The 22,974-nt window shown below is 33.5% G+C and overlaps 4 protein-coding genes across 8 annotated transcripts; 1 reads left to right on the forward strand and 3 right to left on the reverse strand.

Moving 5' to 3' along the window:
- Nucleotides 1–1,799: 1,799 nt before the first annotated feature.
- On the reverse strand, nt 1,800–6,412 carry LOC103861288 (putative defensin-like protein 234). The gene is made up of 2 exons (XM_018657529.2): nt 5,733–6,412; nt 1,800–5,564 (listed from the first exon to the last, which is right to left on the reverse strand). Exons 1-2 carry the CDS (start codon nt 5,797–5,799, stop codon nt 5,368–5,370), a joined length of 264 nt encoding a protein of 87 aa, XP_018513045.1. The 5' UTR covers nt 5,800–6,412; the 3' UTR covers nt 1,800–5,367.
- Nucleotides 6,413–6,695: 283 nt separating this feature from the next.
- Nucleotides 6,696–9,055, reverse strand: LOC103861289 (chromatin remodeling protein EBS). 3 transcript variants are annotated; one of them, XR_004456368.1, is made up of 5 exons: nt 8,780–9,055; nt 7,856–8,198; nt 7,691–7,759; nt 7,269–7,598; nt 6,696–7,079 (listed from the first exon to the last, which is right to left on the reverse strand). XR_004456368.1 is itself a non-coding variant. In XM_009138994.3 (5 exons), exons 1-5 carry the CDS (start codon nt 8,874–8,876, stop codon nt 7,003–7,005), a joined length of 744 nt encoding a protein of 247 aa, XP_009137242.2. In that variant the 5' UTR covers nt 8,877–9,048; the 3' UTR covers nt 6,696–7,002. The 3 variants fall into 3 exon arrangements, 2 of the variants coding, with proteins under 2 accessions (XP_009137242.2, XP_009137243.2); XM_009138994.3 differs by having other exon boundaries at nt 7,441–7,598; nt 8,780–9,048; XM_009138995.3 differs by having other exon boundaries at nt 6,705–7,079; nt 7,460–7,598; nt 8,780–9,040.
- A 2,991-nt stretch (nt 9,056–12,046) lies between these two features.
- Nucleotides 12,047–16,845, forward strand: LOC103861738 (probable F-box protein At4g22165). Its single transcript, XM_033287407.1, has 2 exons — nt 12,047–14,611; nt 15,818–16,845. Exons 1-2 carry the CDS (start codon nt 13,862–13,864, stop codon nt 16,262–16,264), a joined length of 1,197 nt encoding a protein of 398 aa, XP_033143298.1. The 5' UTR covers nt 12,047–13,861; the 3' UTR covers nt 16,265–16,845.
- On the reverse strand, nt 16,580–22,932 carry LOC103861290. 3 transcript variants are annotated; one of them, XM_033289089.1, is made up of 2 exons: nt 22,915–22,932; nt 16,580–22,824 (listed from the first exon to the last, which is right to left on the reverse strand). In XM_033289089.1, exon 2 carries the CDS (start codon nt 17,794–17,796, stop codon nt 16,834–16,836), a length of 963 nt encoding a protein of 320 aa, XP_033144980.1. In that variant the 5' UTR covers nt 17,797–22,824; nt 22,915–22,932; the 3' UTR covers nt 16,580–16,833. The 3 variants fall into 3 exon arrangements, with proteins under 3 accessions (XP_033144980.1, XP_033144982.1, XP_033144981.1); XM_033289091.1 differs by lacking the exon at nt 22,915–22,932 and having other exon boundaries at nt 16,580–21,405; nt 22,180–22,307; XM_033289090.1 differs by lacking the exon at nt 22,915–22,932 and having other exon boundaries at nt 16,580–21,405; nt 21,570–21,734.
- Between the last annotated feature and the right edge of the window lie 42 nt (nt 22,933–22,974).

A 22,974-nucleotide genomic window follows, 5' to 3' on the forward strand; every position in this document is an offset into this window, starting at 1 on the left:
AACGAAATACCCCAACCGAATCTAACCGAATTAACCGAAATCATCGAATTTAACCAAAAATATCCGGTTTTTTTTTGAAAATCAAACCGGAATTAACCGAAATCAATAAATTAGGTTATTTTTGGAAATAAAGTTAAAAACTAAAATTAACCGATAATCGAACCGAAATTTTATTTGATTAGTTTTGGAGTTAGTTTAAAATAAATTGGTTAACCGAAAACCGACGGTTTGGTTCGGTTTGGTTTCGGAAAACTGAAATCGCACGCCTACCAAAAGTTACAAGTCTTACGTTGACTCCCCGTTAAAAGTATAACAATACTTAAGATAAATACATTTAAACCTTTTAATTTTGCTTCCAAAAAAAACTTTTAACAAAGTAGTATAATGGGCCTTCTGCAATAGTTGCAATTTCAACTACTAGACAATTAGTAACTTTAAAATTACCTCTCTCGCACACAAAAGAAACACCAAACAAAAAAAAAATGTATCCGAGATAAGACACGAAGGAGAAAAAAATAGGGAAACTGCATTCCATAACCAAACAAAAAACTCAAATTAGCTAAGTAACCAAAATATTCTTCTCTCTCTTCCTTTCCCTTCCTATCTCTCTCATCCCTCTCTCTAAAAATCTAATTTTAGTTTTTTTCTTGGTTATTTCACAAATTCTCCCAAAAAAATACATATATGACAAAGTCAGACAAACAGCAAAACATCTAATCCTAAAAGCGGGATAGACGTCCTCTGAACACTACAACAATACAAACTCACCAGTTATAGTCACAATTATAAACACAACTACTGCACAATTTAAACAAATACTCCATCAACTGCATCAAATCCTTCGCAACATACAGTAACGGGAAAAATCAAACTCAACAACCCCGCGCTTGCGCGGGGCTCCGCACCTAGTTAACATAAAGACTCGATATGGTAAGGTCTAACGCACCTCACTGAATCCTATAGGATAATAATAGAAACATGTAGTTTGTCAATATCGCTCGAAGTTACATTCCTTAGCTGCGTGGGCAACTCCATTGTGTTGTTTGTCCAGTTGACTAGCACAAGAACTACCCATACAAGCCCTTCTACTGGAGCAAAGACCTTAACCTGCGCATAAAAGAAATCAAAAGAGATATGTTTATGAAATCATTTGAGAGAGAAGACTAACAAAAATCGTCGTTAGGAGGTTCACATATGAAACGTGTAATGTGAATTTAATATATTTATGCTACATACATTCTTTGGCATGATTGGCTCAACTGCTCAGCATCTAAATTAATTTATCCATGTGAGTATATAATAAGAAGTTACGTTCCAAATGTGATTTATGTAATATGAACTCTTGTTCCAAATGTGATTATATTATCATCTGAAGTCTTGTTCCAAGTTTCATAAATATATATGCACAAATAGTTACAATACAAATATTAATAGTATGTCGGAAGAAAATATATGAGCTTACTAGTAGCCAAGTTTAAAAAGAAACCCACGACTACATGTGCTAAAGGAAAGCATGATGTTCTTCTATCTTTAATTCAGATGACGGACCTTTAAAATGGCAAGCAGACTAAAGCCACTAAAACAGAAATTCGTGTTGTTTTTACTACGACGAACGGAAGAAACTGAAGAAGACATGTTGCTCTGCAATTGCGTGATGCCTTGGGACGAGATACTGTTTGATCCAATAATGGTGTTTATGTTGGTAGTTTTAGTTGAATCAATACAATAAAAGAATCTAAAGAAGATGAATAGATTCTTTGAGGTTTAAAGAGAAATCAACATAGAAATCAAATAGAAAATGAACATCAAAAGAGTTTATTGATTTAAGATTGTATTACATGTAGGATTACAAGTGTAAATAAATCTAATAATCTATAAACCCTTTGTAAGAAGTGTTCTAAGTCTAAAATGGAGAAGAAGACATCTTTGATAAAGAGAGGTATCTCTCTATTTATACAAAGAAAAAGCTAGGGCTTCATAGTAAAATGGGTCTAATTTATTGTCTAATGGGCCTTGAGGTAGGATGTAAATCCACCTCCAACAATAAGTCCCCCCAAGTTCGTAGAGAGAGATGAAATCGATCTCTGTGAATTTTACGAATAGGGTTTATTAGACAATAAACTAGACACATTCATGCCTATGACGGTTTAGGCGAGTTTATTTTGAACTTGTGCCTAGTAAAAGGCGAGTTTGCTTTAAACTCGTGCTTAGTGAAAGACGAGTTTACTTGACTCATGCTGAGACAGAGGCGAATTTACTGAGAACTCGCGCCTAGTAGAAGGGAAGTTTCTGTAAACTCATGCCTAGTCAAAGACGAGTTTTTGTAAACTCGTGTCTAACAATAAGCGAGTCGACCGCAAACTCGTGCCTAATAAAAAGCAAGTTCAATTTAAACTTGTTCCTAAAGTACACGTTTACCGAATTATTGCCAACCCGAAGTCTCGTGTTGAGATCGTGTGTGCCAAACAAGTAGTTGGTGTGTATGCTTGTCTAGCTATGACAACGTTGAGAAACGTGCTGGTTTGTGTCGCTTGTACTGCTTCCGGCGGCAAGCTCACAGCTGAGAGATCGCCATTCCAAGCATGAGGACATGATAGTAGCATTCACTCGTTGATCCTCTTTGGCTCGACGTTACGTAATCAACTCTGGTTCACAAGAGGAATGATTAGATCACGTCAATTCTAAGAGAAATAAACAAGTTTTGCATAATCACTAAGTAAGCGATGGAACTTGTTTTGCTTAATGCTTGTGAGTTGAACATGATGATGTATTAATTATCAACTTATTAATATCATAAGCTACCAACAGTAAAGCAAATAACAAAACTCACCCCATAAAAAGTCATACGAGAATGTGTTGTTTAATAATATAAACCAAAGCTATAATGCCTAACACATGTGTGTAATTTCAAAGTGATTAAAGCATGTAATGATTTGATAAGAGAGCTTATCTTTGGTGGTGAGGAAGAAACAAGCGTTGAGGTTGAGATTATGTGACTGCCAAGATCGAGCTGTTACTGAGATGATCTCCAAGCAATGCCAAGATCACGTCATACTGAGAAGTAAAGCTCTTGGGGAACAATCGGAGACTGAACATGCTGGTAGAGAGTAGACTTCTGTAGCTGAATCCAATGAAGAGGCTAAGACGCGATCTTGACGACGTCAAGCTCAGGAAGCAAGCTTCTAGCGGTGGAGCTGTCTGTAGAAAACGTGGACAGTGCTCGTGCCAAGCTGTTTGCAGGAAGCGACAAGCTCTCGAGTTAAGATCAGTATTGCTGCTCTTGTTCTTGTCTTTGCTGTTAAGTCAAGGTGATGGATCAGTATTGCTGCTCTTGTTCCTTGGTCCATTTCTGAGCCATCCAAAGTTGAGAAAGACGAGCACCAGGAATCTGATACTCGCAGCTCCTTCTCTGTGGTTCTCTGGAGCTTCAAGCTTGGTCCACTCTCGGTTCGAGCCAAGGAATCTGAGCTCTGCACTCTGTATCTTCTAAAGCAGCAGCAGCACACCCTTGACTATCTCTTGAACCATAACCACCTGAAAGGTGAATTGCCTTTAGAGATCTCCAAGCTTCTGCAGCTTCAACATCAAGGCGAGCTCAGTGGTGGCAAGACCTAGCTCCTTAGCTCAAGATCTCGAGATAAGCTTGCCGTGATTGGCAAATGCTTCTCAAACTTCTCATGAGACATCATCATGGCCCTTGGCATTAACAAGATTCTTGAGGCCCAAAAGCTCTCGCCATCTGGTCACACATGACAAAGGAGGAAGCTTTCTCATGGAGCCTTGCTGTTGATGGAGCTCGAACCCGGTGGAGAGGCTTTGAGCCGGGAAGATTATGACGGCTTGATAAAGCTTCAAACTTTCTCATTTGCTCCAGCAAGAGCCATAAATGTCCCGAGGAGGAGGAGATATATGAAGCCGAGATCAAGTATCGCGAGGTCGTCGTTGCTCAGATCAAGCATCACGAGGTCACCATTGCACAGGCTGAGGCGACGAGTGATTAAACTCAAGACGTGGCGGTGGAGACAAGGTCGAGCTAGCTTCGCCGAGATCAATTCTCGAGGTCTGTTGCAATCGTTCTGAGCCAAGAGGAAACAGAGGCGACCAGCTCCTCGTTGGTTTCGAAGTCGGATAAGCTGTTGCCACCGTGAAGAGATGACAAAGTGACGAGATGATTTGATTCATCGTTACGGCTTTCTTCATGGACTTGAAAGAAGCTCGACAAGTCACCGGTGGATCGAGGTGAGTTCGGCATGTGATTGAACTCGACGTGGTGGTGGAGAAACGAATTGACGAGTTCGTCATCCATGAAGACGAGATGCCCAGATCGGAATTGACGAGTTCGTCACCGACGGAACGAGACTCAACCATCGCGAGGTTGCAATCGCCGCTCCGAGCCATCTCCACAAGCCGAAGGACCAGACGAGGGCTCTCTGAGAATCAAAAGCAAAGCTTTCACGGTCGTTCAAGAAAGCTTCGAACTTTCCCCTAACCAAAGTCGTGTATTGGTGAAGAAACAAAATGACATTGTTGATTTTTTTTTTTGGGTAGATCTAGGGTTTTTCCAAACTTGATTTGTTTTGAAGATAGTTCTCTTTGGCCCCCTCCTTCTAGCGCCAACTGTTTGATCCAATAATGGTGTTTATGCTGGTAGTTTTAGTTGAATCAATACAATAAAAGAATCTAAAGAAGATGAATAGATTTTTTGAGGTTTAAGGAGAAATCAACATAGAAATCAAATAGAAAATGAACATCAAAAGAGTTTATTGATTTAAGATTGTATTACATATAGGATTACAAGTGTAAATAAATCTAATAATCTATAAACCCTTTGTAAGAAGTGTTCTAAGTCTAAAATGGAGAAGAAGACATCTTTGATAAAGAGAGGTATCTCTCTATTTATACAAAAAAAAAGATAGGGCTTCATAATAAAATGAGTCTAATTTATTGTCTAATGGGCCTTGAGGTAGGATGTAAATCCACCCCCAACAGATATGATATCTGATACCATACTAATATGTAAATCATGGCACGTGAGATGACGTGCAACCGCGTGATGCCTTCATTTTATTTGATTTTCATACTTTTATTTTTAAATATTTATTTGGGTAAAAGATCACGGTAGGAAACCACCTAAAATAATGTCCGCAGTTTGTAATGTTAATGGAGCTGTAAAATCTCTGAACTATTGTAGGGATCTTCAAGTTTAATTAATGGAGAACATGTTTGCACAAATAGTAAAGTTTATTAAGATTTGCTACTTTTTTTTCTTATGATTTTAGACACACACAACAACAAAACTAGTTTCTTCTGTGTTAATCTCCATTAATTATTTATTGTTATTGAGTTTTGATTATACCATAACAAAAGCTAGCAAGAAAAATTACATCGGCATAAATGTTCTTGGCCGAAGTCATCACACTCGCAACTAGAAGGCCTATTCCCTTCACCTCCTTTCTTAACAAAGTCGTTTATGCACGTTTTGTTTCCGTCAGGACCGCATCCCCCGACAAATATATCCTTCCGGCCGCATTGGTTATCCATTGGAGACAATCCAGCTTCCACGTCTATAATTATTTCACATTAACCATACAAAATCGTAAAGTTTAAAACAAAAGAATCTAGTCACTGATAATCCAACAAATTTAAATAACTTTTTCCATAGAGAACGTATTTAGCAATAGGTAAAAGTTAAAGTGTAACTAATCAACAGAAGCAGAAAATGGATGCCTTACCTTTGACATTGTTCATGATGAAGAACATGAGAATACAAGAAACCAAAAAAATACTAGCAGATCTCATGATTCTTGATGTGTGAGTTTTACTTTTCACTCTTTTGTGCCAATTTATTTTCTGTATATTGTATTGGATGATATAATACAACCGTATATATATATAGGCGTATTCAATAAATGCCTTGGTAATCAACGTGATTCGGAAAGTATGAATACAAAGACCAAATCCAAAATAATTAATGGGAATTAACTAGTTTTAGAAGGCAATCTTCAATTTATTCTTCAAAGCCATATTGGTCAATATCTTTGAGATGGATTAGTTACTACTCCATCTGTTTCATACTAAATGTCCGTTTGAAGTTTGTTCACACAGATTAAAAGAACAATTAATTTTGTATATTTTCTATATAAAAACACAATTACCAATATATTCAACTATATTTCAACCAATAAAAAAATAAATTGCTGAACAAAATTAATAACTTTTGCATTAAAAATCGAAAACGACATTTATTTTGTAATGAAAAAACCTCTCTACAGCAACACTTAATATAAAACATAGAGAGTATAAAACATCAATTAATATCTTCTGTTACCCTTGGTGATATTAAAAAATTAATAATGTTAAATTAATCCATCTCCAAAAAAAACAGTTGTACAAAGAATGTAAAAGCTATGGTTTGGTTTTATAAATCAACCTACATGTGATGGAAACTTGAAAACCAAAGCGTTTGAAAACAGAGTATCCTTTTACTCTGGAGACTGAAACCACATCGACATTGTTTTATCAAAGTGTGTACCCTACCTTCCAATAAGGTAGAGATTCTGTTACCCACCATATGAAATGTTGATTTAATTTTCACATTAGAAGTTTAGAAAAATAATGTCTAGTATATAAAGTGTCAACTCTTATTAGTATGAGATTTTGACATATTTCAAGATATGCTAACATGACTAAGAAAGTTGAAGATAGATATGACGTTAGTTTTTGTTGGAACAGCCCAAAATCATAAGCGCTCTTCATGTTCTCATCAGACACAACAAAACAACATAGCCACAATGAACACAGACCTAAAGTTAACTTAGACCCCCACGGAAAAGTCTATACAACAGACTCTGCCACCATAACTTGTCTTCAACATCTCTCCGATCTCTCTTTTTTCTCTTAGTTTTGGAACAGCACCATACAGACATAATCACAACCATGACGACATAGACAAGAAAAAACCTAACTTACTAAAATCCCCACCAAAGAGCTTCCAAGTTATGACTAACTTCCCAGCCCCCCTGTGGCTTGTACCCATGAGAAACCCCTCGAGATTATCTTTTTCTGCGCTTCGTTTCCACCTGAAGACAACAATGCCATTGTTAATATCAGCCTCAAGCTTTTGAACACTAAGCAGAAAGAAAGAAAATGAGATTTATAATTGCGAAACAAGCTTTATGAAATCATGTTCTCTCTGGTAACAGTCAATGAAATTTCTAACTCCAATATCTACTAGTAAGTGAAGCGTTACAAAATTAATCTTTAATAACCTTCACAGACAGATGGTTTTGCAGCAAGAAACTGGAGCAACGTTAAGCATAGATCAGGTCCAGACAGGACCAAGAACCACAAAAATTGTGTATCTTTCTCGGCATAGACAAGGAGCGGCAGAGGCTAAGGTTATCAAAGTAAAGTAATAGAACATTTTACACATGCACTTACAAAAGAGAGACACACGAACCTTGACATCATCAGCTGGAGACGCAGCAAACCCGTTCTGCGATTTCTTGACATCATCATCAGAACTGCATTCAGCACACACAAAGTGGTCAAGCTTCTTTGCTTCTTCAATCGTCATTCCCACACACGCAGGATGATACCTACATCATCAAATAAAATCCATGGAAAAAGGATATTAAACTCTCCTTCTCGTTGAACCAGAAGTAATCAAAGCTAGGACATTAAGCATTACCAGTCTTTGCAACCTTCACACTGCACCATGAGATCGTCTGGATTATAAGGCATTTCACATTTACAGTACCTTCACCACCAAAAAACAACCCACAAAATAAAAATAAATAAAAAATCATGGAAAATTACAACGTTTTTATCTGAACTGATTACTTTATCAACTTACACAGCAACTCGGTCAGGGGTGAATGCACCAGTAGCAGCCTTGTACTCGAACCTACAATAATAATCCTCCGCACCAACGTTCTCAAGCCTCGTGTAGTTTTTAAAGGTGTGAACAATGCATTTTCCCTCGATGGTGTGTGCGCTTTGGACATCAAAATGGTCAGACAAGAAAAGCTCTTTGGCTCCATGGAACTGTCTCCTACCGCCAAGAGACTCCTCAGGGCGGTAATACCACCGACAGTGCACCTTCACGTTGTTCCTAGCGTCCGCTTCGATCTTCTCAACACGAGCCACGTACGGTGGCTTACCAGCATCTGAGGGACGCATCAACACGCAATCTCCAGCTGCAAATAACAACCTCATATATTATTACTTCATAGCTCCTCATCAGTAAAACCAATTATTGTAACAAGCCCAACAAAAAAGTAATGGTCTTTTAGAAAAACTTCTTCAAAGAGAGGCGACCCCAAAAAAAAAGCAAGTAAATTTCTTCAAAGAGACCAAAAAAAGTAAGTAAATTTACATAAAAGAAAGCCCAAAAGCAAAACAATTCACTCTGTTTCGGAACAAGAGAGCTGCTACAAAAAGATCACATTTTGCAACATTGCCTAAGACCAAAGTGAAGCTACAAAGGAATGGAATACACATTAAACAACTACACACCAAGAAGACTAGGAAACGAATGAACAATGCAGATAATAGGAGATGTAGTAAAACGAATTATAGTAACAAGCCAAACAAACAAAGTAAAGTAAATTTACATGAAACAAACAATTAACTGATATTACGAAACAAGACAAGTACAAAAGATCACATTTTTGAGACATTGCACAAATCAAAGTGTATGTAGCTAACACAAGAAGACAAAGAAACAATTTGTGAATCTAAAGAGACATTGTAAGAAGAAGAAGATATGAGAGGTTACCTCTGACGAGCTTGTTGGTGCCTTTGATGGTGTAAGAGTCGAGCTCCTTCCTCCCAGTTTTGATTTTCGAGGGGACACCAGGTCGAGTTTTCGCCATGGAAGCTAAACAGGTACCTTGAGATTGAAGATCCAGGATGTGTAGATCGATGAGAAGGAGAAGAGAGTAAATCTGGAACCCTAGATTCTCATCCGGTGAAGAAGAAGAAGAAGAAGAAGATGAGTCATTTGCAATTTGGGACTTTTACTATTTGTCAAGCCCAATTTATTATTTATTTTGCCCCTTTTCTTTTACTATTGTACATTTTTTTTTGTCAACACTATTTACATCATTTTTTTTGTAATAAAATTTGGAATAAAGTTTACTCTTTTTTTTATAACTCCGATGTGATATGATTCCAAAAATTTTATAGACCTAAAGATTAATCACTACGAACCTCGTATAATCCGCATTTTCCTACTTTTTTCTTTAAACATGAATTGATTTGTAACGTGTGTAGTTAATTTGAATTTAGTTGTGTAATCAATTAATTTGGAAAAATCGAAATGCTAAATTTTTAATAATAAAATTGAAAGTTTTTCTCAATTTCTTTGGACTGCGGAGATAGAAGGCATCTTATGGGCTGAGACTCAGACTAAAGAGGATATAAATAAGAATTCTTCATTTGGTGGGAGTTCTATTTTACAAGGGGTAAATCGATGTTATATTGATGGTGCATGGAAGGACCAAGATCTCTTTACAGGGCAATGATGGTTTTACAGAGACGAAAGATCCACTGATAGTATGATGGGTGTAATGTCTATTCGCAGGAGTCTATCACCTTTACATGCAGAATGTGAAGCTTTGATATGGGCTATGGAGTGCATGAAGACCCTAAATATCTCAGAGGTGGTGTTTGTGACAGACTGCTCACAGTTGGTGAAGATGGTGTCTACTCCAACAGAATGGCCGGTGTTCACTACTCACATGGAGGAGTTTCTACGATGTAAAGAATACTTTCCCCCTTTCACTATTTAGCATATTCCAAGGGCGCAAAATACAATGGCGGATAAGCTAGCACGAGGTGCTAGGACTCAGCCTTCTGCTATAGTTTATGTTGACTCCGTTCCTCCGAGATGGTTTTCGGCTCAGGAATTTACTTAGTATAGTTGTGTTTTTTGTTGAAAAAAAAATCAATTAATTTAAGGGCTTATTTGCCAAATAACCAAAAAAAAATGAAATTTAGATTTTGGGAGAGAGAGTAGAGAGAGATAGGAAGAGAAAGTAGGAGAGAGGGAAGAATTTTGGTTAGTTAGTATAGAAATCCAATTTAGAACTCTTATATCAATAATATCGGTGTTGATATTTCAAAATTGTATTGTTTCGATCCGATAATTCTGCAAAATCCAATTTAGAACTCTTATATCAATAATAACTTAAAATATTTTTACTATAATTAGCTAGTATAGAAATGAAAGGAAAATATCATCTAGAAATCAAAGATAGAATTTGTTATGTATATGGTTACATACAGACATAGAGCATTTTATTTATTTATGGCATTTGCAATTTGGGAGTTTTACTATAGTACAAGGGCTATTTATTATTTTGCTCTTTTTATTCTACTACTAATGTAACAAATTTTGGAAATGTATTTACTTTTCTTTTCTTTAGACCAAATTTATATTAAATGTAGTACATATAGTTTGATTTAGACTTAGTGTCCACAAAATATTATTTGAATTAATCAATAGTTTATTATTGTATACGCTATATTTCGTATTTGAAAATGCATATGATCAATTTTAGCTGAATAATCGCTAATAAAAATATTATAGTGAAAAAATAGTAAGCATGAGTAAGTTAAAAAAATTAAATTAACCATAAAATTAAAGAACTCAACGTTTTTTGACAACACTATTAACTCAAAATCACATTGTTTTATCGGATAATTTTACAAAATTTTAGTCTAGATATATTATGTCAATAATAATGGTGAAAGATGTATTCTATAAATGGTAAGATACATACAAAAGTGAAGAAAAATAATTGTACACAAAGGAAAAGATAAAATTTATTATGTTTTTGGATTATAAAGAGTTTATTTTGTTTGTTTTTGAATACATAGAGTTTATTTTATTTGTTCTGTCCTTCCAAGTCGGAATACATAGAGTTTGCATAGATTTGCACTCGGATTACTTATTGATTACTGATTATTATGTCATTGGATTGCACTGAGTTTACATAGACTTGAACTCATGATTACAGAGTTTATATTATGTTCTTCTAACTACTTGAACACGTTAATATATTGGCTTAATCAAACAAAACTAACACATATTATAGTAAAAGCATTTAAAATCATTCTTCGACTAAAAAGTAAAAACCACAAATTAATCATGGGTGGAGTATGTCCATAAATTAGAAACCAAGATCATGAATATTTGATAGAAGATATGTTACTTTGATAATCCCCTATATATTATTTGAGAAGCATTACAACATTTTTTGTAGCCACATGTCATCATTAGAATGATTCTTAGAATCTTTAGAGAAATATGTTGGTCCATCTAAATATATAATAAGTTTTTTATTAAACCATAATAAATACATTATTAATGTACTTAATTATTTCCTTAAATAAAATTACAGAATTGTCTAATGTGGCTTAAGTATATATATGACAATTAATAATTTTGAATAATAAAGATTTGATAAAAATAAGTGTGTATTATAATTATATTTGTTTAATTTTAAGCTGTTAAAATCAATTAAACAATCATAGTAACCATATAATAAAAATTATTTATATATTATATTTTGAATTTTTAAAAACGAGTATAAATTACTAAAACTGTTAAAAGTTCCACATTCAAATTTTGTGATCTATGATTTAAAACTTTTGTTATGACATGATACAAATAATTAAAAAATAATATAAGTTGAAAGTCTCATTTAATAAGTATCAAAAATAAAAGATATATAAATATATGTATCATTTTAAATTAAACTATATGCCATATAAAAATACATAAATATCTTAATTTTGAAATTTACTTTGAATATTTTTTTGATAAAAAATTGAAAAAATATTGACAACTAAATTTTTTGAAATATTATAAATTACTTAAACCATTAATCCCACAGTGAAAATTTTGTTATCAAGACTTTTTGATATAACAGATACAAATGATAAAAAAAATTATGAGTAAAAAGCATCATCTAATAAATATTAATATTAAAATATACCATATATATATATATATTACTATCATTTAAATTAAATTATATATCATATCAAATAGAAAAAATATTTTTTTGATTTATAAAATTTATTTATATGTTCGCACCAATTTAATTATATGAGTAGTAGATAATGACTTTTTAATTGTTCAATATATATTTATTATTTCATAATATGTTATAAACATATAATATATAAAATAATTTATATATATAATGTTCATTCCGTGCAAGGCGCGGGTCTTAACCTAGTAATCTAGTAACTGTTTAGATACGAATCATACGAACTTATTTTTGTGGTCATGTTACAATTGTTTAGATTTGATCTCTAATAAACACAAAACCATATCAATTTTCAGGTGAATATTTGAAAAGATGTTTAAGATCACTTTGTAACCAGACTTTTCATTGTTGTAACATGTAAGGACAGTGAAAAAGTTTATTCAAAAGTTTTGATTTATTCAGATTTTGGAGATTTAGATTTAAACCATATTTATATATTTATAGAGATAATGTTTTCTTTGGGTTTGGTTCTGTTCTTAAGTTTAAATATAAATTTATAAATTTAAAAAAAAAAACTCAAAATCCAAAAATATATAGTATACAAGATGCATATTTGAAAAACAAAAACAAATTCCAAAAATATATTTAGACTTATTATTTGAGTTAATCATTCATATTTTAAATACTTATTTTAGGTTTCTTTTAATATTTTGGATATTTATTCGGAATTGAATTTGATATGTTTATTTAATTTTTGAACTTTTTAGGTATCAGTTTAGAATATGTAAAACTCAAAATACTGTAGATCAAAACCCATTTCAAGTATTTATGTAAAAATTGGTTCAATTCAAAATTATTTTTAGGTACATAAATTTGAGCTATTGCCGTTTTCGAGTTTTGGAGTTTTTTTTTTTTTTTTAAGGTAAAAACTGGTTCGAGTTTTCGAGTTCAATTGTTTTTTCTCTATATGTGATCAAAATTATTTCAATACTATTTTCAGCTATTCCCGTTTGCCAACATGTTGCTTCTCAGCATTTGCACATTACGAGTGGAATGAGAATCAGAAGATCATCACCACATTACTATCATCACCAGATAAAACGACAAAATATTTAAGAATTATAAACTTGATATATAATTATAAAGACCAAAATGCAAATAAAATATGAAATTTCAAATTTGAAGTTTTGAATAGTAATACTCTATATTTGAAGTTTCACTAATCAAAACTTCAAATTTGAAATTTCTGAAATTTCTTTTTGGAGAACAAAAAAACTTCATATCTATTCTATTAAAATAGAGTTACTATTTTTATCTAATATTGAAAAGTCATTGTTGGACTATAATAAAAATTTTATGGTATTTACTCCCTCTGTTTCATTATAAGTGTCGTTTTAGATTTAGACACACGGATTAAGAAAACAATTAATTTTGTACATTTCTTATAAAAAACACTATTACCTATACACCTAACTATATTTCAACCAATAGAAAAATAAATTTTGCATAAAATTAATAATTTTGCATTGAAAATCGACATTTATTTTGTAACGAAATTTTTTTTATAAAACGACACTTAATATGAAACGGAGAGAGTAATAAGTTTTATAATTATAGTGTATAATAGATTAAATATTAAATTAGAAGTACTATATAAATTAAATACGACAATTGATAAGTTTTAAAGATGGGGTCGAATGGGCCCAATTGTAACAGAATGTAAAAGAAGCCCTAATTCTTTTTTTGTAACTTAAAACCCCCTAATTCTTTGAAAAGAGATTCGCCGGTGTCTCTTACTATTAGCCACGAAGAAGAAGCTAAGCCCTAATGATCATAATCTTGTCAGAGGAGATATTGCCATGAAGAAGAAGCTGAACCCTAATTATCATAAACGTCTCAGAGGAGAGGCATCCAAATCCTGGTCCGATCTTCCGTTTGATCTCTTAAATTTGGTTTTCGAACGCCTCAGTTTTGCTGACTTCCAACGAGCTAAATCTGTATGCTCGTCATGGCGCTCCTCTTCGAGACAGTGTGTGCCTAAAAATCACATCCCTTGGGTGCTTCGCTTCCCCCAAAACAACGAAAACAGTTCTTGCATGTTGTTCAATCCCGAGGAAAAAGACAAACTTTACAAAACGCAAGATCTTGGTTTGGAGTTTGCAAAGAGTTCGTGTATGAAAACCTATGGAAGTTGGCTCTTGATGCAAAATCTTCAGAGTAATCTCTTCATTGTGAATCTCTTTACCGGCGAGAGGATCAATCTACCTCCCGTGGAGTCACAGTTTGGAATGACAAAGATACAATCGCCTGTGTTTTGGATTGACGAGAAAACCAAAGATCATGTAGTTTCATGGGCACGTAGCAAAAAGTGTGTGGTCTATTCTAAGACGGGAGATAACTCGTGGAATAAAATTCCCAAATCTTCAGGTTGTCTTGACATGGTTTACAAGGATCACAAGCTTTACTTTTCAAGTTACTCTGGAAAAGTCAAAATCTTCGATTTTTCTGGAGAAATTCCCCAACAAATTGTTATTGACACTACAAGAAAAAGCACCGCATGCCGACAGCCATCTTTGTCGGTAAGTAATAGGAACAAGCTCGAACCGATGGTCTTCTGAGAAAACTCAATTAGTCGGAGTTTGGGTCTCGGAAATGGATTGATGTCGGAGCTGTGTCGGAAATTTCCGACGAGATATATCCTCGGAAATTTTGTCGGAATCGTTTGTCGGAATACACCGAGACCGTTTCGATGAAATGTGAAGCCACAAACTCGTCGAAGCATGCTCGGAAGTTGGTTTGTCAGAAGTTAATCGGTATTTACCGAGGCCTTTCCGATGATACATGACATTGAATATACCGAGGAGAAATCGTTACTACAGTATTTCCGGTGAATCTGTTTTACACTTCTGGGAAATTGTTTGAAGACCACCGTAATACACTAATACATAAAGATGTTTTTTCTGGAAATTTAATAGATAAAGACGTTCTTAACAAAGGAACAAATATACACCATTTGATTATTATAAAGATATACACGGGATATATATTGCTTACAAGAAAAATACAGACTAAATAACTCATAAAAACTAAAAAGTATAAAGGTAAATGTATTGAAACACTAAAACTAAATTTTAAAATATTAAAAATATATCTTCTTCATCTTCGTCTTCTCCACACCTTCTGTAAACTCAACTTCTTTGTTGACAAGAAGAATCTCTTGATGTGCATACTCAAATAGCTTCTTAGTGTCTTTAGCCTTATTAATCTCAATTGTAAAATCGATTTTCTGCAAACACTCGTATATATGTTTTCAAATTTCTCTAGTTCAGATCTACACATGAAGACACACATGAACGCTTATATAAAGAAATACTGAAAAAGCCATGGTTGGTTTTGCTTCGAATGGCGTCACATGTACGCTAGAAGCTATTATGACAATTTTCCGTCAAATCTTCCGAGATCAATTTCTCCTCGGTAACTGCCGAGAAAGAGCTCCGACAATTTATCGTCTACTTTTCCGAAGCCATACCCAGAAAATAATTGATTGTCGGAAATTGATTGTTCCGAGAAATTACCGTCAACATTTTCTGAGAACCTTCCCACAAAACCTGTTCCTCAGAAATTTTTTTGGTTTCCGACAAATTGCCGACTATGCATCTCGAGAAAACAGCGAGAAAATAGATTCATCGGTAATTTCCGAGATGATCCCGACATAATTCATATGTTATCGGAATTTTATCACAAACATGTCGTTACCTTTCCCACAAAAGAAGTTCTCGGTAAATTTCATCGGAGTGGCCATTGTTTTCTTGTAGTGTGAGGAAAAACATATTGTACCTCCTCTCGTGATTCTTAAACCAATTGATTATTCGGTTCATTGGCCGAGCATTGATGCTACAAACATTGTAGTCACAGTAACAGGAGATGTCCTCAAGGTTGTAAAAGTGTGGACATACTGGTCTAGAAGCTGGTCCTTCCGACTCTACAAGGTTTATTCATTAGGCTTTAAACAACATGAACAAGTTTATTCCTTGGGCGACGAGGCAATGCTTTTGGATCTAGGTATCACTGTGCTCGCCAATGACAATGATGGAATCCGTAGAAATTCCATCTATTTCAGTGATTGCAAGAACACAAATAAAGTCTTTCACTTCAGTTTCGAGACACGGAAGATGGAGAGACTACACAAATTTGATTGCTCGTCTGTTCAACTCTCTAGTAGTCAATGGTTCTTACCAAGTAATTCACTAAGACATGATTGATGTCAACTTTTATTTCCTCTTCAGTGTGTTGTTTTACTCTTACTAATGGTACGGTTATTTATACACATGCTAGTTTTTCAAGTTACGAATAAACCAAAAGTTAAACTACGATCAAATGCAAATTAGAAAATGTAATGAAAAATGATATGGTGACTTCAAAGAACTTTTCTTTGTGGTGGAATCGTACTGATGTAGTAGACTAAAAGTAGAAATTGTCCCGTCATAATTTAATAATTTTCATCCTTAAACTATACTATATTTAAGAGTTTTTAGCAAAAACCATGTACCTTCATTACACTGGTAGTTTAGTAACAGTTAGAAAAATTGTGTATATATAAATACTTCATGAAACTAACCCATGAAAATGGGTACATTAAACGTTTATATTAAAAAGGTATTTCTTAATTTACATGAAATATAAGCAAACACGAAAATCTGCTCAAATCCACACATCGGGGTCGTACTAACAGCAAAAGGAGCAAATTAAAAGTGGACCCTTGAGACTACTAAGAGGGTTTGACAAATCATCACTCTCAAAAGCTTACTACTATAAACTATAACAGAAAACGTTAATGAACTTTCTTAATGAAAAGATTACGAAAGCCAAATAAACCATTGGGATTATTAACATTGGCGATATTATTGTCACTCCCAATGTTAATATCTCCTCCACTCACGTCGCTACTGCAGCTTAACCGGCTCCGATAACCGATGCACATAGGCACGTTCAAGTTTATGACATTTGCTTTACTGCTCTCTATTCCAGTTTTACCCCTACGCGCCTCAGAAAACACCCTTTTACCCACCCGCTCGGATACCGTTTTCGCGGTCGGAGCTCCACTTCCACGTCGGACTTGCCAGACTGGACTATTCCGACCAAGATGCACGCCGTTACGACCAGGACTGCTAGGACATTTCCTAGACTTCGTTTCGCCAGTGGAGTTGCTCCGGGAACACGGCTCGCTGCTGACTTTCCGGATCGTCGGAGCTCCAAAAGACATTCTGGGTCGGGTCCCGTTATTACCAGCTGATCTACTTCTTGAAAACGGCCAAATGTTGATATTCAGCTCCGCTCCTGAGCTCGAACCCGAACCCGACCCGCTCTTCTTCTTATTCTCTTTCCGCTTCTCTTTCTTCCGGACCGGTTTATTTTCGCTCTTCTTGAATATATCTCTCCACCGCTTCGAACCCGTTGTTTCCCGGGTCAACTCGGATCCTAAACCGGGTTCAGGTTCTTTTTTTTGCTCTGTGATCAAAGTATCGGACGAGGGAGATGGTTCCGGGGCGCATTCCGAGGCACTCGGGTCGGGTTTAACGAAGAGGAAGTGAAGAGGGAGAAGAACGCCGTCGTGGAAAAGCTCGTCGGCTGAGAGAAGAAGATATGATTCTTGTTGATGAAATGAAGAGTTTGTTAGACGCCAGAACTCGAATTCCGGTGAGTTGGAGTCGCAGCTGCTCCTATGTCGTTGGCTACCACACGAGGAGAGAATCTCCGGCGGTGTTTTACTTCGTATGCTCGTCGGACTATCCATAATGCAGCCAGAGATAGATAGATAGAAGGAAGGGGAGGGTTGAAGATAATAAATGGAAATGTTGATGAAATGTTGAGCAGGTGCAATGTGACCTTATATGCAAAGTGCATAAATGACGGAAATGTATTTCATTTATTTTTTATTGCTTGTTTTATTTATTTAAAACTAAAAATAAATTGATGGGTATAATCTACCATTCAATCTATGTATATCATTTTCTTTTTGGTAACAGATGTGTATCAATCTTGAAACCAAACAAAATTGTGAGTTTTGTTTGTTTGTAGAGTTTCAGACATTCATTCCACAATTATTTATGAATACTGAAATATGATTTCAGTTATTCAGACATTCATTCCACAATTATTTATGAATATGGGAATATTTTATCAACTTAGTATTAAAATAAAAATTTTAAAAAAAATTTCAAAGTTCATTTGCCCTAGATACCATGTAACTGTAAGTAACTAGTCCAGTTGGGATAAGTGTATGGTTTATATTTTGTAATAATATCACATGATGGATTGTTGTGTGCATAATCTTACAGCGAAATTGATTGTCGTGTGTATCAAAGAAACTGTCTCACACAGATAACACCTTTCTCCTTTTTTCTATTGCTTTTTCTTTGCAACACATTGTTTTTGGTGTTTTTTTTGGGTGAAATACCACCTATTAAAATGTTACTACCTCTATTTCCGAAAATAAGATTTTTTTAGAGATTTTAAGCTCGTTAAAGATATAATAAATGTTTACAATCTAATTTATAATGTATTTTTATATATTTTTCAATTATTCTCCACTAATTAAATCTAATCAATTCAAATATTTATAATTAATATATCTTAAAAGTATACAAAAAAATATCTTAAAAGTATAGAAAATTTATCTTTGTGAAATTAGAAGAAAATTTATAAAATTTTACTTTCGGAAAAAGAAGGAATATTATGTTTCTCTCAATCTATACGACCCAACTCATTAACTTACCTCACCTAACTTGATTTTAAGCAAATATAAATATAACTATATGAATCACTTCCATATTTCAGGACACAAGCTAACCAAATTATAAGTTTCAATTTCTTAGGCCAGATTCTTAATCAAGATCCAACTCATGATAAGACCGATCATTTCATTAACCAAACTAATTATATACTTAAAAATAAATACGATATATTTGGTATTGTTGTTCTTTCGTTTGTGAACTTATCCTTCCTATTGCATTTCGCTTCTCTTACATTGTTTTGTTTTTTGTCAATTTTATCTAAACATGAACATGTATGTGGAAGGCAAATAATGAGATGGAGAATATAAATCAACTCCAATTTATCCATGGACCCCTCTGAACTTGATTTTTTCGTTTCTTGATTAATGTTTCCCTAGAAAATAGCACACGAAAGTTCAACTTATATATTGCAAGAATAAAATTTGTATACCATTTCCATGTTTAAAATCTTCTGCAACTATCATTACCCTGAACCCAAAGTCATTTTCATGAAATTTTCGTTTTTTTTTTCCTTTGATTCTTACATAACAACATTTATTAGATTTTTATTGAAATACTAGGGTCGGCCCGCCCTACGGGCGGGATGATAATTTGAAAATAATATAAATAGTTACAGTAAATATTTGATATAAATCGTTATATCTTAAAATATACATATTAGTTAAATTTTGTACATGTTATTGTATTTGAAGACAAAATATACCATACTGTCTTGATAAGTAGTTTTTATTTATTTATTTTTTCATGGTACCATCACATCATTTTTGGTAATTTTCTGGAGTTGGATGAATTTAAAGAATCTAGTGAGGAAATAAACGAACATGTAATTATAGATTAAGTAAATATATGAGTAAAATTTATTAACAGTTCGGTTAATTGTTAGTCAGGTAACCCGAAAATAATAATACTAAAGTATTATATCTCAAACATGCTCGGCATGTTAAATTTGAAATAAACCAATCAACGATGCACTGATAGTGACAAACAGTCAAATGCTTTGTCGGGTTTAAATTTTAAATTTATATATATTATATATTTTGCTTATATGTTACTCTTAAGTAGGTAATTATACCGTCGTTGTGGAAGTTATTATTATATAATAACTTCTGTGGTGCATCTAGTATTTAGTAATATCTTGTAAGTTTTGATTGAGATGTAAGAATAAATTGTAGGAAAAATCTTAGGGGTTTTTTATCTTTTTTTTTTAGTATATGTTGTTTTGACTTGAAAAATAATTATAAACTAATAAGCTGTTAAATTCTCATTGAAATTTAGTGAATGATGTTTAGATATTTATAACAAAATACAAATGATTACATAAATGTACGGAAAATAGTTTACAACTAAATATAACCATGTTAAACTAAATAATTATTCAAAATTTGATTTAATAGCTTCACTGTAGATTTAATATCAATTGTTAACTACTACAACGATCACCTTTTTAATTTTTTTTATCAATATATATATTGCTTCCATCAGAATATACGAATGACTATTTTTACTTTCATGGAAAAACTAAATTTTTCTATAAATATCATTTTTACATATTATTAGTTTTTATGAGATTCTTGTTTTTCATCATCCATATTCCAAGAATGAAGATATGAGACATTATAGATATTAGATACTAAGCGCTGGTAATATATTTGTGTATCGCTGGTATATGAATTCTCCTATTGACTCCCATTAAAGGGAAAAATACATGTTAATCAACATCTTATATTGTAGAATCAAAATAGATTATTAAAAATAAATCAAATAATGTTTTGTTAAAAATAATAATTAAGATTTGGGTTGTGGTATCTAAAATATGGGATTTTAAGCAATTTCTCATTAAATTATGATATCTTTTCTAATGTATTTTCATTTTTATTAAAACTCTTAGAATAGTCTGTATATATATTTTTTTAAAAAAATTGTCAGAATATTTTCAAAAACTTCATATGGTTGTTTGCTGTAAGTTCTGAACATAAAACTCTTTTTTTTTCTTTTGGAATACAAAATTATTTTTACCTTCGCCTACAATTTGTGTTATTATAAAATATTTATAATTTTGAAATAAAAAAAATGAGTAAAGCACTAAAAATAGGAATGTAGTTTGGTCTTCTTATTTGTCGTATTTAACTTGACCTCTTATCTATTTTGGTAAAGAACCTCTTATATATGTTTTTTTTAGCAACCTTTTTTATATTACAATTTTCCTTTTAAAGTTTTAATAATATCACTGGAATAAGTGTTATTAGCACACTAATTTTCCTGCATTGTTTTGAATAAGTTTTTCAGTGGATATGTTATATAATTCGAATAGGTTTTAGATTTCTATATAACATGAGACTGATGATTGTGATTACCATTTTTTTATCGGATTTAAGTGCTCAATAATTGTCTGAACACACTTCTTTATTCATCTTGTATAGAAAGACAGATAAATATGGTATTAATATAAATATTATTCATCAAAGCTTCATTATCAATAAAACTTAGATCACCTCTGTTTATTAAATTATACGAATGACACACAAATGATGGGAACAAATTGTCTTCTTCCTTTATCCTTGTCACTCTTGTTTCATCTGGTGTTTCTCTATGACCTCCAAACTTCGCATCTGTCATAGAAGAACACGTGTATTCATTAACAAATGATGAATCTAAGAAATAGGCCAGTGGCTCACCATGATATATATCAGTCAACATGAATGCATGCAACTATTAATCCAAGGAGCGGGTCTGTGATAGACACCACAAAATTTGCAACAGAAAATGCTATTACCTCATTCACATTCATAATCTAAAATGTATGACATCAACTTTAATTTCTCCCTCACTACAAGTGTGCTCACTTGAGTCTTTGTAAATCCCTCCAGCAAAATTCTATGATGTTGCTGCACCCTCATACAATCTATTTAAAATACCATTAGCTGATGTAGATTTTTAATAGAAGAAGCTTTCATGATTTTGGAAGAAGAAACTAAACTCGGATGGGGAAAATATGACCTTAAAAATTGAGAAATTCATGCTTTCCAGATGTGAAGGTAGAATAGTAGCTCACAAAAATTATGACATAACGTAGACATCATGCTGAAACCTTTTCAAATATATAATTGTACACAAATTAGTTATCAGGTGCTAAGTGACTGAGAGAATGAAAAGCAGCAAAAAAAAAAAAATGATTCCATGTAACTTATTTTCCGAGGCCAACCGTTTGGTATTTTCATTCACATTCATAATCTCATATGCATTCGCTTGGTGGAGGAGGATCACACAAAATGTTTGTTTTGCTTTAACCATGCCTCTGTGTCAGGATCTAAATTGTATGACAAACATATTACTGTACAAACAGTTACTAAAAGGAAAAGATTTGAGGAATAAACATAGTATACCTCTAGGATATCCAGAACCAAAATTTACGTTTATGTTTTCTCCAGTTTTCTCTACCAACCATTCTCTCAAAGCTCTATCTCTTGTTTTCATCAAAATGGTAAGCAACCACCTCCTTTAGAAGAATAACCTCTACGATCTATTGTGGCAGTGATCTGAGGAACAAAAGCTCCCAAATCCAAAGTAACTGCACTGTCTGTCTCTATGTGTCGCTCCAGAGCAGCCACATAAAGAGGTGGTAGTCCTCCATCTGATGCTCTGTTTATCACCTAGTGAAGAACACCACACACACTTAAAAGACGTCTTCAGTTAATCATGTCAACTGAAGCAATAAGTTTTATCTCTTTCAAAACACTGTTAAACTTTTTCGATCAATTTCAAAAAAAAGTTTACTGCGTTGTTTTGACTGAGAAGATGGTTTCAAGGGAATGCAGGCTAACCTTTTTATATTTGAAGATACACCGCCTTGCCTAAGAGAATCTCGAATTGAATGATAGATCGTGGTTGATGGATTTAAAAAGGGGTTAACGCGATGAATCTGTAACCGGAGGCGTTTTGGATTGTTAAAACGAAGATCAAACGACGCGATCAAACTCTGGAACGGCGGAGAAGAAAGAGTGGCATGAACCGTAAAATCCGAAAGAGGCCTAGGATTGAGAGTAAAGTTCATAAAGCCCATATACAAAACAAACCACACGTACATATTTCGTTTAATGAAACGCAAAACTTTAACTTACCTGGACACGTGTCGCAAGCACGGAAGTCGATTTTTCGACGTGGCATCCGACGTGGAGCCT

Source organism: Brassica rapa, chromosome A03 (genome assembly GCF_000309985.2).
Source record: "Brassica rapa cultivar Chiifu-401-42 chromosome A03, CAAS_Brap_v3.01, whole genome shotgun sequence".
NCBI classification, from domain to species: domain Eukaryota; kingdom Viridiplantae; phylum Streptophyta; class Magnoliopsida; order Brassicales; family Brassicaceae; genus Brassica; species Brassica rapa.

What these genes read in the sequence shown, in the direction of transcription:
- LOC103861288 (XM_018657529.2), bottom strand. Translation starts at nt 5,799, where the DNA reads ATGAGATCTGCTAGTATTTTTTTGGTTTCTTGTATTCTCATGTTCTTC. An exon ending in CATCATGAACAATGTCAAAG is followed by an intron (nt 5,565 to 5,732) that starts GTAAGGCATCCA and finishes AAATAATTATAG; the next exon opens with ACGTGGAAGCTGGATTGTCT.
- LOC103861289 (XM_009138994.3), bottom strand. Translation starts at nt 8,876, where the DNA reads ATGGCGAAAACTCGACCTGGTGTCCCCTCGAAAATCAAAACTGGGAGG. An exon ending in CACCAACAAGCTCGTCAGAG is followed by an intron (nt 8,199 to 8,779) that starts GTAACCTCTCAT and finishes TGTTATTTGCAG; the next exon opens with CTGGAGATTGCGTGTTGATG. An exon ending in TGTGAAGGTTGCAAAGACTG is followed by an intron (nt 7,599 to 7,690) that starts GTAATGCTTAAT and finishes TTGATGATGTAG; the next exon opens with GTATCATCCTGCGTGTGTGG.
- LOC103861738 (XM_033287407.1), top strand. Translation starts at nt 13,862, where the DNA reads ATGAAGAAGAAGCTGAACCCTAATTATCATAAACGTCTCAGAGGAGAG. An exon ending in GGAACAAGCTCGAACCGATG is followed by an intron (nt 14,612 to 15,817) that starts GTCTTCTGAGAA and finishes GTTTTCTTGTAG; the next exon opens with TGTGAGGAAAAACATATTGT.
- LOC103861290 (XM_033289089.1), bottom strand. Translation starts at nt 17,796, where the DNA reads ATGGATAGTCCGACGAGCATACGAAGTAAAACACCGCCGGAGATTCTC.